Source organism: Geotrypetes seraphini, chromosome 2 (genome assembly GCF_902459505.1).
Source record: "Geotrypetes seraphini chromosome 2, aGeoSer1.1, whole genome shotgun sequence".
Lineage (NCBI taxonomy): Eukaryota > Metazoa > Chordata > Amphibia > Gymnophiona > Dermophiidae > Geotrypetes > Geotrypetes seraphini.
The window spans coordinates 334,049,079-334,065,675 of NC_047085.1; the positions used below are offsets into that span (position 1 = coordinate 334,049,079).

The 16,597-nt window shown below is 42.3% G+C and overlaps 1 protein-coding gene across 1 annotated transcript in view; it reads right to left on the reverse strand.

Annotated features, from left to right (window-relative positions):
• The window catches only part of VPS41 (VPS41 subunit of HOPS complex), a 401,709-nt gene that overhangs the window by 166,311 nt on the left and 218,801 nt on the right, over positions 1-16,597 (reverse strand). Inside the window, exons 11-13 of the mRNA XM_033930242.1 lie at positions 14,303-14,400; positions 6,952-7,081; positions 4,084-4,199 (exon numbers count right to left, since the gene is read on the reverse strand). Coding sequence (XP_033786133.1) covers positions 4,084-4,199; positions 6,952-7,081; positions 14,303-14,400 — 344 coding nt within the window. The remainder of the gene's footprint in view (positions 1-4,083; positions 4,200-6,951; positions 7,082-14,302; positions 14,401-16,597) is intronic.

The window sequence follows — 16,597 nt, forward strand, 5'->3', positions numbered from 1 at the left end:
GCCCAGGCCGGCCTTGTGGATCGGCAGGAAATTTCTGCAGACTGGAACCAGTCCACGGACCAATGATTGAAGAACACTGATCTAGAGAGCTGCACGGGAACGGGGATGACGGGAATCCCGCGGGACCCGCGGGGATCCCGCGGGTTCCCCCTTTGGGTCACAGGGATCCCGTGGGGACGCCCCCTAGGGTCGTGGGGATCCCGTGGGGACGCCTCCGAGGGTCGCGGGGTTCCTGCGGGGTTGGATCGCAGCGGGGTTGGTCGAGCCGCGAGGGTAGTCTCCTTCTCCTTACCTGCCCTGTCGCAGCACACAGCCGAACGGAAATCTTCCCGATGTCAGCGCTGACGTCGGAGGGAGGGCTTAAGCAAAGCCCTCCCTTCCTCCGACGTCAGCGCTGACATCAGGAAGACTTCCGGTCGGCTGTGTGCGGCAGGGCAGGTAGGGAGAAGACAATGGCGAACGAAAGAGGGGGGAGGGGGCGGTCCGCCCCGAAGAATGTGCACAGCCGGTCAGGTCCCCCGATCGACCGACAACAGGCCCGGCCGACAAATCTCCCTGCCCTGTAGCCGCAAATCTAAATTACCTCTTACAGCAGCTTCACTACTCCAGCTGCTGTAAGAAGGTAATTTAGATTCGCGGCTACAGGACAGGGAGATTTGTCCGACCGGGCCTGTTCTGTTGTCGGTCGGGTGCAAAAGCGCCACAAAGGTGGAGGCAGGGAGGGAGGAAAGGTGGAGTGGAGAAGAAAAGACGCTTAAGGGGGGAGAAGGCCGCTGAAAGCACTGGGGAAGACAAAGGGGTGGAAAAGAACGCTGAAAGGACATGGGGTAAACGGGAGATGAGGGGGGGAAGGACCCTGAAAGCACTGGGGAAGACAAAGGGGTGGAGAATGCCACTGAAAGGACATGGGGAAAACAGGGGTGGAGAAGGCCGCTGAAAGGACATGGGGAAAACAGGGGTGGAGAAGGCCGCTGAAAGGACATGGGGTAAACGGGAGGAAGGGGGGGAAGGACCCTGAAAGCACTGGGGAAGACAAAGGGGTGGAGAATGCCACTGAAAGGACATGGGGAAGACAGAGGGGGGAGAAGGCCGCTGAAAGGACATGGGGAAGGCAGAGAGGGGAGAAGGATGCTGCCTGACAGGACATGGGGAAGATGGTGGGGGAGAAGGACACTGAAAGGAAATGGGGAAGAGGGAATGGGAAGAAGACGCTGGCAGAGAAGAAGACAGAGGTGCCAGACTATGGGGGGAGCGGAGGGAAAAAGATGGGTGCCAGACCAATTTGGGAGGGGGGAGAAAGGGAGAGGCACAGTAACAGAGCAAATGGAAGACACAGAGAGAAGAGAGGCAGTGGATGGAAGGAATTGAATGAGAACATGAAGAAAGCAGAAACCAGGCAATAAAGGTAGGAAAAAAATTATTATTATTATTTTTTTTTGCTTAAGGATAAAGTAGTATATTAGTTGTGTTGATAAAAATTTATAAACATTAGAGGCTCTGGTAGAAACCCGTTTACAAAGTATGTATTCTTCCCAATTAATATTTCCAAATTAATAAAGTCTTTTTGCTTATTTTTAAATGGGTTTCTACCAGAGCCTTTAATTCAGTAGCATAATTAAATGAAATAACTATTTCTGTAGTTTATAGGGACAGGTGGGGATGTAGGGGATTCCTCGCAGGGACGGGCGGGGACGGAGGGGATTCCTCGCGGGGACGGGTGGGGACGGAGGGATTCCTCGCGGGGACGGGTGGGGACGGGTGGGGACGAGTGGGACTTTGGCGGGGACGGGTGGGGACGGGTGGGATTTCTGTCCCCGCGCAACTCTCTACACTGATCTAGCTCGACTCCTAACATATCCCTGTTCAGAGCTAGCTGGTGCAAACTCTGATGCTGGGTTATCAACAGGGGCAAAGTAAATTGATCAAGGCAATGAAATTCTTTACAGGTTTACTATTACTATCTAAGACAAGCTTATGATTGCCTTAGTATGTTTATGTTTATTTAAGATTTGATATACCTCTCCTGCATTTTACTGACCTAAGTGGTTTACAATGTATCAAACTAAAATGAAATTAGGTACTTGAGAAAAATTACCCTATCTGTCCCGAAGGCTCACAATCTAGCTAAAGTACCTGATTAAAATAAAAATATGTAATACATTTCCAAGATCAAAAATCAAAGAAAATAGAAAGAATAAAAGAAGATAAAAAATTAAAAATAAAGTAAAACAAATTTAGGAAATGGAAAAGTCTCTGAAGCGGCCTGATAGCAAACAGTCATATTTTAGTGCAGGTCTTAATACAACTCCCAGAACAGCCACTTGAGAGCATCAAATTAACATATCCACTCAAACTGTTATATGAAATAAATAAATCCAAATCCCAAAGCGTCATGAGTGGAATGCCACAGGGTTCAGTGCTCAGGCCCGTGCTCTTCAAAATATTTATAAACGACCTGGAAATTGGTACGACAAGCGAGGTGATTAAATTTGCAGACGATACGAAGTTATTTAAAGTAGTGAAGACACACAAGGATTGCAAAGACCTGCAACATGACATAAACACGCTCGAGAAAAGGGCAACGACATGGCAGATGAGGTTTAATGTGGATAAGTGTAAGGTGAGGCGTGTCTTATACATGAATACAGGATGTCCGGCGCAGTACTTGGAGAGACCCCCCCAGGAAAGAGACTTGGGAGTACTTGAAGACAAGACAATGAAACCATCCATGCAATGTGTGGCGGCGGCGAAAAGGGCGAACAGAATGCTAGGAATAATTAAGAAGGGGATCACAAACAGATTGGAGAAGGTTATCATGCTGTTATACCGGGCCATGCTACGCCCCCACCTGGAATACTGCCTCCAGCACTGGTCGTCGTACATGAAGAAGGACACAGTACTACTCGAAAGGGTGCAGAGAAGAGTGACTAAAATGGTTAAGGGGCTGGAGGAGTTGCCGTACAGTGAGAGATTAGAGAAACTGGGCCTCTTCTCCCTTGAAAAGAGGAGACTGAGAGGGGACATGATCGAAACATTCAAGATAATGAAGGGAATAGACTTAGTAGATAAAGACAGGTCGTTCACCCTCTCCAAGGTAGAGAGAATGAGAGGGCACTCTCTAAAGTTAAAAGGGGATAGATTCCGTACAAACGTAAGGAAGTTCTTCTTCACCCAGAGGGTGGTAAAAAACTGGAACGCTCTTCCGGAGGCTGTTATAGGGGAAAACACCCTCCAGAGATTCAAGACAAAGTTAGACAAGCTCCTGCTGAACCAGAACATACGCAGGTGTATTGCGAGAAGCAAGAAGCCATTTTTGTGTGCAGCCTGAACAAAGAACTTTTGTGCTGTATTACATCATTAATACAGAGTTTTCGAATCTTGTTAGCTAAATGGGAAATTTAGAGCATTAAAAGGTCGTTAAAGTAGGGAAAAAGCCTGTTTTCAAACCATAACAGGAACTGTAATTATATTTCAGGAAATATAATTGCAATTAGACAGGTGGACAATGACTGTCCACGTTTTCATGTAACCATGAGCAAAGTAATTATGTATGCTGTTCTTATTAGTAAAGTTTTAAGTGATGTGAGAAGGCGGCCAAGGGCCACAGCTGAGGTCTACAATACTCAGGCAAACCCTGGTAAGATCTCTTTAGTACATGGACTCTTTATTCTTGCAGCAGGCAATCCTCACAAATGATAGATTTACAAAATTATTCAAAGAAGTTAAACATACAGTAAGAAGACTGAGGGAACTACAGGACAAACTTTTGAGGATAGGGACCTGGGCATTTAAATGGCAGATGAAATTTAATGTGCCTATATTGTGCAAGTAAGTGCTTAAACCATGTATTTTATATTCTACACACATACTTGCTAACTCTGCTCAGATTCCACCACAATTCTGCCTCTGTACACATACCTAGTGGCGAAGTACATGTCCTCATGTCATGGTAAATACTTTTATTCTAGTTGGTAAAATTAATGAGAATATTTCAGACCGATAGTACCAAAGAAACATGACATTTTTATTATCCTACTATTAAAGTCATGACCTAAAATAAAATAAAAAGGTAATGAACAGTACCTCATACTTCTTCTTTTCCAAAAGCCAGTCAATGTGGTCATCTTGGTCCCTCTCTTTAGCCATAACAATGTCCCTTGGACTGGTGATGTAAAAGAGCGATTCACCCTCGGAATACTCTGTCAAACATAGACACACAAGATACAAAATATATTTCTTTAAACTATTTACTTGCACTAAGAGAACAGAGTAATTAGTTGGCATTATGATGAGACAATTAAAAAATTGGTATTAGTTCAACTGAAATAATTTTATTGCAATAATCATTAAAGAGAATATTTTTGCCTTTATTTCCTCTAGTTTCAAAAGTTACTACTAGTTACACATTCATATATTTTCAACTGCTTAAGTTGCTCTTGAATGTAAATGCAGATTCCTTTTATTGCAAATAGAGATGTGGGGCTAACCCCAAATCATGATCATCTTCTATAATCCAGGAGAAATCAAAGTTTGCTCATCACTGACTTTGGTATTGATGATCTGGAATAACTCTGAGACTTCTGTAAAGATCTGAAATACTTTAAACAAATCAATTTTATAATTTATTGAGAAGATAGGATATTGCTTAAATGCCCTTTACATTTGATACATTCTTCTAGGAGCCAATAATCAGTCATCTAGCTCTTAACATCAGATATTAGAAACCTAGATTGGGTGTATTTGAAAATGTGCCAGTGCTAAGTACTTAGACCCCCCTTTTTTCAAGCCGTGGTAGAGCATTTTAGAATGGGCCAACGAGGTAAATGCTCTGATAGTCATACGAATTGAATGAGCGTTGCAGCATTTACATCACCGGCCTGCGCTAAAATGCTCTACCATGGTTTGATAAAAGGGGCTCTTAATTTAGGTGGCAAAATTTAGCTGCTCAGAATCTAGGCAGCGCATTGGGCAGGATTTGATCAGGGAATTTTTAGCACCTGTCAGCTGACAGCCACACTCCAATATCATGGAACTGTCCCTTTATACAAGATAAACTTAAAATGATTTGACATTCTTTGAACTGAAAGATCTCTTCATAAATCTTCAATATTACAGTTTTCAAGTCCTAAGGGAATTCTATTGACTAAAGTTTTCTCTGCCTGCCATCTCAGATTAGACAACCCACTAAATATGAATCGATTCTGAGAATTTTGAAAACATATTTTTTGAAAAATATTTGTTAGGAAACTAACCCCCTCTTTTACAAATGTATAGCTTGGGTTTTAGCGCTGGCAGCAGTGGTAACTGCTCTGATGCTCACTATGAGCGTCAGAGCTGTTACTGAAGCTGCTAAAACCCACGCTATGCATTCGTAAAAGAGGGGGTAATTTTCCAACCTGCTTTTAATATTATGTTTTTGTTTTATCCTAGAGTTTATCTAGTCTCTTAATATTGTAATCTGCACTGAATTTAAAGGATTTTGCAAAATATAAGAATTAGGTAATAGTAGTAGTATTAATAGTTTCAAATAAAAAGGGGCTTAGCTGGCTAAGTCAGGTCTTTAGTTCCACACTGAAAATGTATCCCTTAATACTTTACTCTGCAATTTGGTCAGGGTTGCCAACTGATTCCAGATTATCCCGACAGGGCTGATTTGGTCGGGTTTATCCCATTGCATGCAGAAACATGTAGTTCTGATTTCCTAACTACATTCTCTAACAAAAACAAGATTATAGTCCCTGCATGAAGAGGAGTAAATCTAGGATTAAATCAACACTTTTGGGAAATTCTGGAGTCAGCTGTTAAAACATCATTAACAGCAAGTATTTCCTGCCACTAACCTCATCAGACAGTATTCAGCTTAGCAATCTTGCTCCCCTCCAATCCATCCAGAATTCGGCTGCACAACTCATATTCTGGGAGAGCCGCTATACTCACGTTACCTCTTTCCTAATCACTTCATTGGCTTCCCAGCCATTTCCAAATACAATTCAAACTCCTCTTACTGACCTATAAATGCACTCACTCAGTTGCCCCTCACTATCTCTCTTCTTTTATCTCCCCCTATGTCTCCCCCCCCGTAAGCTCCGCTCAGCTGGTAAGCCCCTCCTATCTATGCTCTTCTCTTCAACTGCCAACTTCAGACTCCGTCCCTTCTACCTTGCTGCGTCTTATTCTTGGAACAAGCTGCCTGAATCCCCACAGCGGGCTCTGTCTCTGTCAGTGTGCAAGGCCCAGTTAAAGCTCACCTCTTTCAGAGTGCTTTCGACTTCTAACTTCTTTCACCTTATATAAGGATATAAGTGGTATAAATAAATAAAAATATATTAATTTCCTTAAATTTTCCTCTTTTTTTCTTTTTGTTATCCAATGGAGGTTGGTTGTAAATCATTTCTATTTCTTTCAAAGATTGTACTTTGAATATTATAATAAATAAAAGTTACAGGGAAATACTCTTAAAACCAAAAGGAGGAAATATTTTTTCACCCAGAGAATAATTAAGCTCTGGAACACATTGATAGAGGTTGAGGTAAGAGCAGATAGCATAACTGGTTTTAAGAAAGGTTTGGACAATTTCCTGGAGGAAAAGTCCATAGTCTTGTTGAGACGGACACGGGGGAAGCCACTGCTTGCCCTGGAACGGTAGCATGGAATGTTACTACTCTTTGGATTTTGGCTAGGTACTAGTGACCTTTATTGGCCACTGTGAGAACGGGCTACTGGGCTTGATGGACCATTTTTCTAACCTAGTAAGGCTATTTTTATGTTCTTATATTAAGAGATCTTTAATTACTGATGGGCACTTACTGTGAAATGAGTCTCCTGTAATTTCTTTGATGAGGAAAAAATATATCATACATATTTCACTGTCACTAACATTAAGTTATAACAGAAATATAAAAGAACATACCTCTGAAGAACAAGCTTAGGCAATATCTTTGCACTTCTTACCTAGGCGATAGTCTCTGCACTCATTTTCCTGGAAACCTCTAACTGTTAGAGCATCAGAAGAAATCTCTTCATAGGACTCAGGAAGTGGCTGAATGATATCAAGGCGAGGTCTAGCACAGCACACCTTACCCTATGAAGAAGGAAGACATTTTGTGTCCAATCTTCACTCACTGTGCTTCTGCAGATTATGCAAAACAGCTGTTCATTTATAACTAAGCGAGATCCTTTCTGATCAGCTGAAATGCTCTTATGACAATTTTAAATGGAGTCATGCTTAATGACAGTGTTTGTGAGTTCTGTATAGTAAGCCTGGAATGAGCACTCTGCTAATTTTACTAATGGCTTCCATTTAAACAACTGGACTATTTTTTTCTTCCTCCCACAGTGCAAGCCATACTTTTGATAAAGTAATCTTTCTCTGTATAATGCTTTTACAATTAGCAGTACTCTATTATATAAACATTCAAAGTTGTCAGAGTGTTTATATGTTCTGCATAAATATAAAGCATACAGTATGCACCGTATATACACCAATATAATGCAGATGCTAAGGTATAAGATGACTGCATTATAGGTGAAATCTGCAGTATTGGGTCTACAGTGCATATGCCAGGGATTCATAAACTGTGGGTTATGACCACAAATGATGTCATATCATCCTCATTTGATTTATTAATTTGATATACTGCTTAATACAGCATGGTTTCAAAGTAGTTTACAATAAGAAAAAAACCAACATAAACATGACAGCATATTTGCAGCAAATCAATACATTAGAAAGGAACTAAGAATGACCAAAAGTGCTCTCAAAAAGCCAGATTTTTAAGGCTCTAAGAAAGCCAGCATAGCTGGTAATACTGTCAACTGGCAAGGAGCTCGTAACAATGGCCCCCATATAGCAAAACATTCTGTTCCTTATACACTAGAAGTCAGCTTAATAGAATTAAGTGAAAGAAACTGAAGTAAACAGTGCTGAGGGTATGAGAATGTCTTCACTGGTGTTAGCAAAAAACTGATTAAGAAAGAATTAGCCCTTAGAGATACGTGAGGGCATCAGTTTGTACTTTTGAAAACTGGAGTTACTTTGATAGGAGAGACTTTCTATTTGAGATATCCATGTAAATGTATAGTAAAGTATCGATCTGTAAAGTATGTCTATCGGCATACCCCAAGGCTCTGTCCTGGGCCCTCTCCTCTTTTCCATATATACCCGCTCTCTTGGTTCGCTGATCTCCTCTCATGGTTTTCAATATCACCTCTATGCTGATGACTCCCAGATCTACCTCTTTACGCCGGATATCTCTATGGGAGTTCAGGCCCAAATTTCAGCCTGCCTATCCGACATTGCCGCTTGGATGTTTTGCCGCCATCTCAAACTGAATATAGCTAAAACTGAACTCCTTATATTTCCGCCTAAACTCGCCTCCCCCCTCCTGCCGTTCTCTATTTTGGTGGATAACGCTATCCTCCTCCCTATCTCGTCGGCTTGCAACCTTGGGGTGATCTTTGACTCCTCTCTCTCCTTCTCTGCTCAGATCCAACAGACCGCCAAATCCTGTCGCTTCCTTCTCTATAATATTACCAAAATCCATCCTCTTCTCTCTAAACACACATCCAAAACCCTTGTCCATTCTTTCATCACATCACGCTTAGATTACTGCAATGTTCTTTTCTCGGACCTCCCACGTGCCCACCTCTCGTCTCTTTAATCCGTTCAAAATGCTGCTGCGCGACTCATATTCTGTGAGAGCCGCTATTCTCACATTATCCCTCTCCTCAAGTCACTTCATTGGATCCCCATCTATCTCCAAATACAGTTTAAACTCCTCTTGCTGACTTACAAGTGCGTTCGCTCTGAAGCCCCCCCCCCCCATATCTCTCTTAACTTATCTCCCCCTATGCTTCTCCCCAAGATCTCCATTCGTTGGGCAAGCCCCTCTTATCTCTACCCTTCTCTTCCACTGTCAACTCCAGACTCCGTCCCTTCTTTCTTGCGGCGCCATATGCCTGGAACAGGTTACCTGAATCAATACGTCGTGCTCCCTCCCTAGCAACGTTCAAATCCAAGTTAAAAGCCCACTTTTTTGAATCTGTTTTCAACTCCTAACTCCCACTCACTGCTGTCAGATACCTATACCCACTGTATAATTTCCTCTACCATAATCGCCCCAACCCCGAAATGTCCTGTCTAAATTAGATTGTAAGCTCTTCTGAGCAGGGACCGTCTATTGTATGTTAAAATGTACATTTGCTGCATACACCTTTCAGCGCTTTAGAAATGATAAATAGTAGTAATAGTTTTGAACCTTCTCATATAACAGCTTTTCCATCCATGAAACACCTCAAGGGAGAACGAAGTTTGAGCTCTTAAAAGGTTGGTGGTCTCTCAAACCAGGCATCAGATGATTTGCTTTCTTTTTATTTTCTAGTTTGAATTAGTAATTTCCTCAAATTCCGTTTTAATGCAGTCTTGGATCTATAATTGGGAACTTGAGAATGATTAGTTAATAATATTTCTTTAAATGTTTTTTTTTTCTTTTATGGAATTATGTAACTAAATCACTCTTTTCTGTACAAGATGTAAATGGTTGACAAAAAAAATGAAATTTGATTTAAAAAAAGTTTAAAAATAAAAAGAAAGAACTAGCCCTTAACTCCAGCCTTCCTTACACTACAGCATTTGCAGCACTGACAATGTATTTACCAGAACCTGTTCCTCCTGGTCACTCTCTTATTGGATAAGTTAGCCAGTCACCTGAGTGCATAGTCAGGGGAAGGTGGCCTGTGAAGGCATTTTTGAGGCTGCATCTGGCAGGTGGGCTAGCTTGAAGCAGACCCAATATAAAATTTTAATTTAATTTAAAAAAAAATTTTATATACTGAAATCTACAAATTTAAGCAGTTTACAATCTATATACATAAAATATTTTATTAATACGTGGAGGTGCATGATCAAAAACAATGTCTAAGTCCCCTTTTTGGCCTAAGGGAAATGTGCATTTGGAGCAGGGAAATGTCCATTCTTGAAAAAAATGTCCAAGGGAAATGTCCATGTGGAGCAGGGAATTGTCCATTCTTGAAAAAAAAATGTCGAAAAAGTGTTTTGGGTTTTTTTTGAGAATGGCTTACCTGTACGTTCCACAGTTTAATCGCCAAGACCACCACCACTATATGTATGCTTACAACACATTCCCGACCAAAAAATCACCCAAATCCCAAACGCCCTAAACAAGATCTTTTAAGCAAAGAAAGGGTCAGTACTTCGCCTAAAAGCACGATTCTCTAACCGGTTAGAGAATCGTGGAACCATTCCTCCTTCCCCTGGCAACAATCACGGCAGGAGATGCCCAATCTCTCCTGCCGCCACCCGCTGCAACCCCCTCTGACATTGTAGCAGGAGATGCCCAATTTCTTCTGCCACCACTCCCCAAAACCCCCCCATGCAATTGCACTCTTCACTGGCAGGAAGAATGCAGAGGTTCGGGGGTGGCGGCAGGAGAGATTGGGCATCTTTCCTGCCACGATCATTACTGGTGCAGGGGGACAAGTTGCCTGGGCCGCAATTAGCTCAGTGGCCCGATTTGGAACTTATACTTGTTTTGACTTTATCTAAGTCAAAACGCATAAGTTCCATCTGGCAACCTGTCAAACGTTTGTTTTTTGTTTTGTTTTTTCAAATTCTTTATTCATTTTTTCATCTTACATCAAGTACATAATATTACATCATTTAAAACTTTTACACATCACTTGAATTTCTTTCTATTGTCATCTTAAATACATAAATTTATTCCCTCTCCACCCACCCTTCCCACAAATATTTAATAAAAAATATCATATAAATATTGTATTCTTATCTATTGATTGAACCTTTAATAGAACTTTATATCATCCCCCTCACTCCTATGTATAAAATGTGGAAAATGATGTCTAATCGTTACAATAATTTGTCAATGGCCCCCCAATCTTTTTAAAATTATTATAATTCCTTTTTTGTATGGCAATTGTTCTTTCCATTTTGTAAATGTGGCACAACGAATTCCACCAGAATGTATAGTTAAGTCTATTGTAATTTTTCCAATTACTGCTGATATGTTGTATGGCGACTCCTGTCATAATCAATAAAAGTTTATTACTGCTTGATGAAATTTGATTTTTTGTTCTCATTGACATACCGAACAGAATAGTATCATATGATAATGCTACATGGTTTTCTAGAAAACAATTTATTTGAGACCAAATTGATTTCCAAAAGGCCATGATACAGGGACAATAGAATATTAAATGATCCAGAGTCCCTGCTTCCAGATTACAATGCCAGCATCTATTAGACTTAGAGTTATCTAACTTTTGTAATCGAACTGGGGTCCAAAATGCTCTATGTAACAAAAAGAACCAAGTTTGTCTCATAGATGCAGACACTGCACATCTCATTCTCCAAGACCAAATTCGTGGCCATTGAGACGCAGAAATTTGATGCTTAATCTCAATGCTCTAAATGTCTCTAAGACCAGTCTTTGTTTTTTTATTCATAAATCCATATATCAATTTATACCACTGTGCGGCTTGGTGTCCCAAGAAATCTGCCTGAAAGCATAAGAACTCCAGACTATACTGATTATTGAGATTTTTCCATTCAGGGAACCCCTCCTGAATAGCCTGCTTCAGTTGCAACCATCTAAAACTTTGTGATTTATTAAGACCATATTTATGTTGCAACTGTGAAAAATCAAGCAGTTTACCATTTGAAATAACATCATCTAAAATCCGTATACCAGCAATAATCCAATGCTTCCATACGATTTTAAATCCGCCAATTTGAATCTTGGAGTTAAGCCATATACCGTATTTTCACGTAGATAACGCGCACCCGTGTAAAACGCGCACACGGGTATAGCGTGCGGGAAATCGAAATATATGTAAAAAATTTTTGTATACCGCACACACCCTTATACCGCGCATGCTGCCCCGACTCTCCTTTCGCCACCCTGACTCTCCTTTCACCCGCCCCGACTCTCCTCTCCCCCTTGAAGTCCTGTCCCCACCCTGAAAGCCTGATGCCCCCCGATGTCCGATTCAGGACTGCTCACACCCCCACCCCAAAGGACCGCTCGCACGCACCGGCATCCCCACCCCGAAGGACCGCTCGCACGCACTCCCACCCGCACCCGCACCCCCACCCTGAAGAACCGCTCGCACCCCCACAGCCTCCCGACCCCCCCCCACATCATTTAGAAGCTCCTACTGGTGTCCTGCTGCTTCTCTCTTAGCGGTCCCGGCCCTTCTGTGAGCCCTGCGCTGCTTCCTCTTCCGGCAGTCCCGCCCTTTCTCTGACATCTCCTTCAGACCTCATTCCATTCCCCAACCAACATCTCTGTCCTTCCATGAGTCCAACTTTTTCTTCCGCTCTCCCTGTCCCACTCCCCTTTCTTTCTACCTGTCTCCCTGCCCCTTTCTTTCTTTTTCTCTCTGTTTGTCTTTCTGTGTCCCTGCACCTTTCTTATTTTCTTTCGCTGTCTTTATTTTTGTCTCCCTGCTCCTCTTTTTTTCTTTCTGCCTCACTGCCTGTCTTTCTGTCTCCCTGTTCTGCCTCTCTGTCTTTTCTGTCTCCCTGTCTGTCTTTCTGTCTCCCTGTCTTTCTGTCTCCCTGTTCTGCCTCTCTGTCTTTCTGTCTCCCCTTTCTTTCTCTCCAAGCCACTGCCAGGGCTGTCGTCTGGGAACAGGCTCCCAAAGCCACCGCCGACTTCTGGGCCCTCAAGCGACCGCAGATGCCGCCGTTGCAGAGTTCTTCATTTTCTGACACTGCAACAGGCCAGCAGCCTTCTCCCTAACATCAATTCTGATGTTGGAGAAAAAGTTCCGGGCCAGCCAGGCAGCGATTGGCTGGCCCAGAACTTCTTCTCTAACGTCAGAATTGACATCGGGGAGAACGCTTCTGCAGGAAGAGCTTGGGGCGGCGGTGGGGGACGTCGGGGAGAGGAAGGCTGATCGGCCTGGTAGATCTCGAAGGCAATACGAGTATATCACAGAGCCGGGATGGGCTCCGCAATCAACTCGCATTGCCTTCGAGATCTACCGGTTGATCGCGATCGATGTATTGGGCACCCCTGATATAGAGCATCTACCTGAGCCTGGGCAGCACCAGCTCTATAACTTGAATATCCAGCAAGTGTTGAACAGTGGCTTGCACCTTGAGCGCTTTGTCTGACCAACCCACGAGAGAGTCCACAAAGCAGTCTGTCAGAGGCCGGGCAAATTCCAGCTTGTAGCCTGACCAAATAATGTCCAAGACCCACTGGTCAGAAGAAATGCGAACCCAGGTGGACAGGAACGTTGAGTGTCTGCCCACTATTTGTAGAGTGGCAGTCTTTGACCTGACGTGACTGCGCCTTTTTGGCAGAGGGTTCAGGACAGGAAGCAGAAGGCTGGGACCACCTGTAGCCAGCATATCTATGCCGGGAGCCCTGGGAAAATCTCTGCGACATGGCAGTTGCATACGGGCGGGATTGCCAGAAGTCACGAAAATTAGAGCGACCAGAACCTCTAGAGGTCCTGGGTCTGCTGTCAGGCAGGGTCTCAGGGCGAAGGTCCACAGTCACACTCGACACAGGACTGTGTTTCGCTCTATAGTGTCTTCAGGAGCTTTGACTGGAAAAGGCTCCCATTGTTTTTTCAATTTAAACTTTTCCAGCACCAGAATGGGAAATCCAAAACGGGCACTCCATTTGGAAGTGACACATAGTATTAACCAAGCTTCAATCCTTCAAGCTTAATACTATGTGTCGCTCCCGACACAATGGGAGCCTCTTCTAGTCACAGCTCCTGAAGACCCTATAGAGCAAAACACAGTCATGACTGTTAATGATCTTTTAAATATCCTTTTCTAGTGAGCTCGGCTGTTCCAATGTTACAAGTTTTGAAGAGGAGTTAAGAAGCAATGTGTGGAATCCCTATTGGAATAGTGGATGTATGAACTTTGGAATAGAGTTATAGATAATGATGGAACTTTTTATTTACAATGAGGGAAAGGTTCTTTATATGGACATTATACGTTAATTTTTAGATGTATGGGGAGGGGAGGGGCTCTCATTGGGATATTTAACATTTAATATTTGATATGGTTATAACTGGTGATAATATTTATAAAAGTTTGATTTGCAAAAGTGTTATGATAAATAAATACTTTAAAAATTGAACATATGTAGATCTATAGCTTCTTTAATGTGTATGGATGCTTATTTGTTGGGAATATTCTGAAAGTCAGCCTTACTTGAGTCTTGTAGATGACTAAGCAGACTGCAGGATACTGTGGACCATCAGAATCTGTTTTAAATTTTGGTGCTTCCATACTTACTGCTTTCTCAGACACCTCCTTCACATAAAACAGAATTACAAGCTGGTCAGAGAGAGGTGCAAGTCCACTAATGTAGAATTCCTCATCAAATTGTGAAACTGCAAAATAAATAGATATGGGAAAACAATTTGGAGTTTTCATTACACAACAAGGCTTGGAATTTTTTTTAATTTGAAGAAATGTATATTAGTGTTAAAACTCCAGGAGAATTGTGTCAGTGGCATTATGATATAGAAATGTTATTTAAAGTGTATCATGTCATATCTGTACTATTTGAGGCAGTGTGGAAGTATTGGGTCCTTTATCCATTGGTAGTTATGTCCTGTGATTTAAGTAGTTTGGTCAGAAATTTAGTAGATCTAATCTAATCTAAATTGTCATTGCTACCTGCTTGATTCCTATATAGGTCCAAAGTGATTTACAAATACAGTGGTATCTTGGTTTACGAGCATAATTCATTCCAGAAGCATGCTCGTAAGTCAAAGCACTCGTAAATCAAAGCAAAGTTCCCCATAGGCCATAATGCAAACTCAGACAATTCGTTCCACAACCAAGGTTTGCTATGGTGGCCCAGGGGTGGGTACCTTCCTGTGGGTGCCACAGCCCCTTCATCGTGGTGGCTTCCTTCTCTTGGGGTCCCTGTGCGGCTACTTTCCCGCTTCGGGCGATGCCTCTGCCATTTGCCAGCGCCTCCCGGCTCCCGATCCAAGCCGGCCGCCATCCTGTGCAAGCATGCGCATTACCTCTCAGCTCCCGAGCCAAGCTGGCCACCGCCCCAGCTCGTGCGCCATGTGCAAGCACGCACAATGTCCTGTGCTCATCGACGTTGTGCTTGCTTGCATGTGGCGCGCGTGTGTTGGGGCGGCAGCCGGCTAGGCTCGGGAGCTAAGAGGTCATGCACATACAGGATAGCAGCCAGCTTAGATCGGGAGCTGGGAGGCACTGGCAGATGGCAGAGGCATCGCCCAAAGCAGGAAGGTAGCTGCATAGGGACCCTGAGGGAAGGAAGCCACCCCGCTGAAGGGGCTGCAGCACCCACAGGCAGGTACCCATCCGTGGGCCACAATAGCTGAGAGTTCATTTAGCGAGTCAACGCTTGGTTTTCCAGTCACAAATTTAGCAAATGTTTTGTGCGTCTTGCAAAACATTTGCAAACCGCGTTACTCGCAAACCAAGGTTTTATTGTACAAGATACAATAGAAAATGTCACTTAATACAACAATCATACATTAAAATTAACCCATAATTAAATCATTGGACCCCTTTGATTGTCATAATTTACACACTTCTCAAATAAAAAAAGCCTTTAAGCCCTTACAGATCACATAAGATGATTGATTATTTTAAACACAATGGCAGAGTGTCCTAGATTTGAACAGATTAAACAGAATTAACTAAACTGCCCTCTGAATCTCATTCCTTTAAAAAAATGGGCTTATCAAATTCATACAATGTTGCACGCAACTAGAGCCTACTCTAGGTGATGAATTAGACAGCAAAACTTCTTATACAGATGATAATGACATTGATGATGATAAAGCATTGTTTGCTATACGAAAGTCAAGTGTTTTCAGACAGATTCCCTTGATCAATACTTACAGACCTAGTCAGAAGATGTCAGTAACATTATAGCCTCGTCTGATTTGAAGGAACTTTTTTTACTATTATTAATAAATTGCATCAATTCAGGGACAATTTTCAAACTATACACCGGCAGGAATACAATACAATACAATTTGTATACTGCCAACACCTCTTTGAAGTTCACAGCAGTTCACAAACAATAAAGTATCAAATATTAGGTGCTTTGAAACTATCCCTAACTGTACAAATAGGCTCACATTCTGACTAAAGCACCTGAATGAACAATAGCTTAAATAAAAATATAAACAGGAAGACCAAAAGAAAAACCAAAATAACAAAAATTAAGTCAAATTAAAACAAAAGAGTAGTTGAAGTTAACTAAAATTAAGATCCCATCAGAATTAAACTATCCGTAATTCGAATAGTTCAATTTTTAGTGTCTTTAAAGCCAGCCATAATCGATCTTTCCAAAAGGGCTGGGAGCCAAACAACTGCCAAACATGAGGTGACAGAACACCTCTATGCCAGCTCCAGACAGATCCAACAGAACATAAAATAATTTAAAAATAAAAGTGAGAAAATAATAACTAAAAATCAGATCAGTCAAAATGGTGGAGCCGTTACGATGAATTTCCAATGCAGGCCGACCGTGCTCTAACTGAACTCGATTCAGGAAAAGTATGTCAGGCAGAGACTTGGAAACTCAGACAA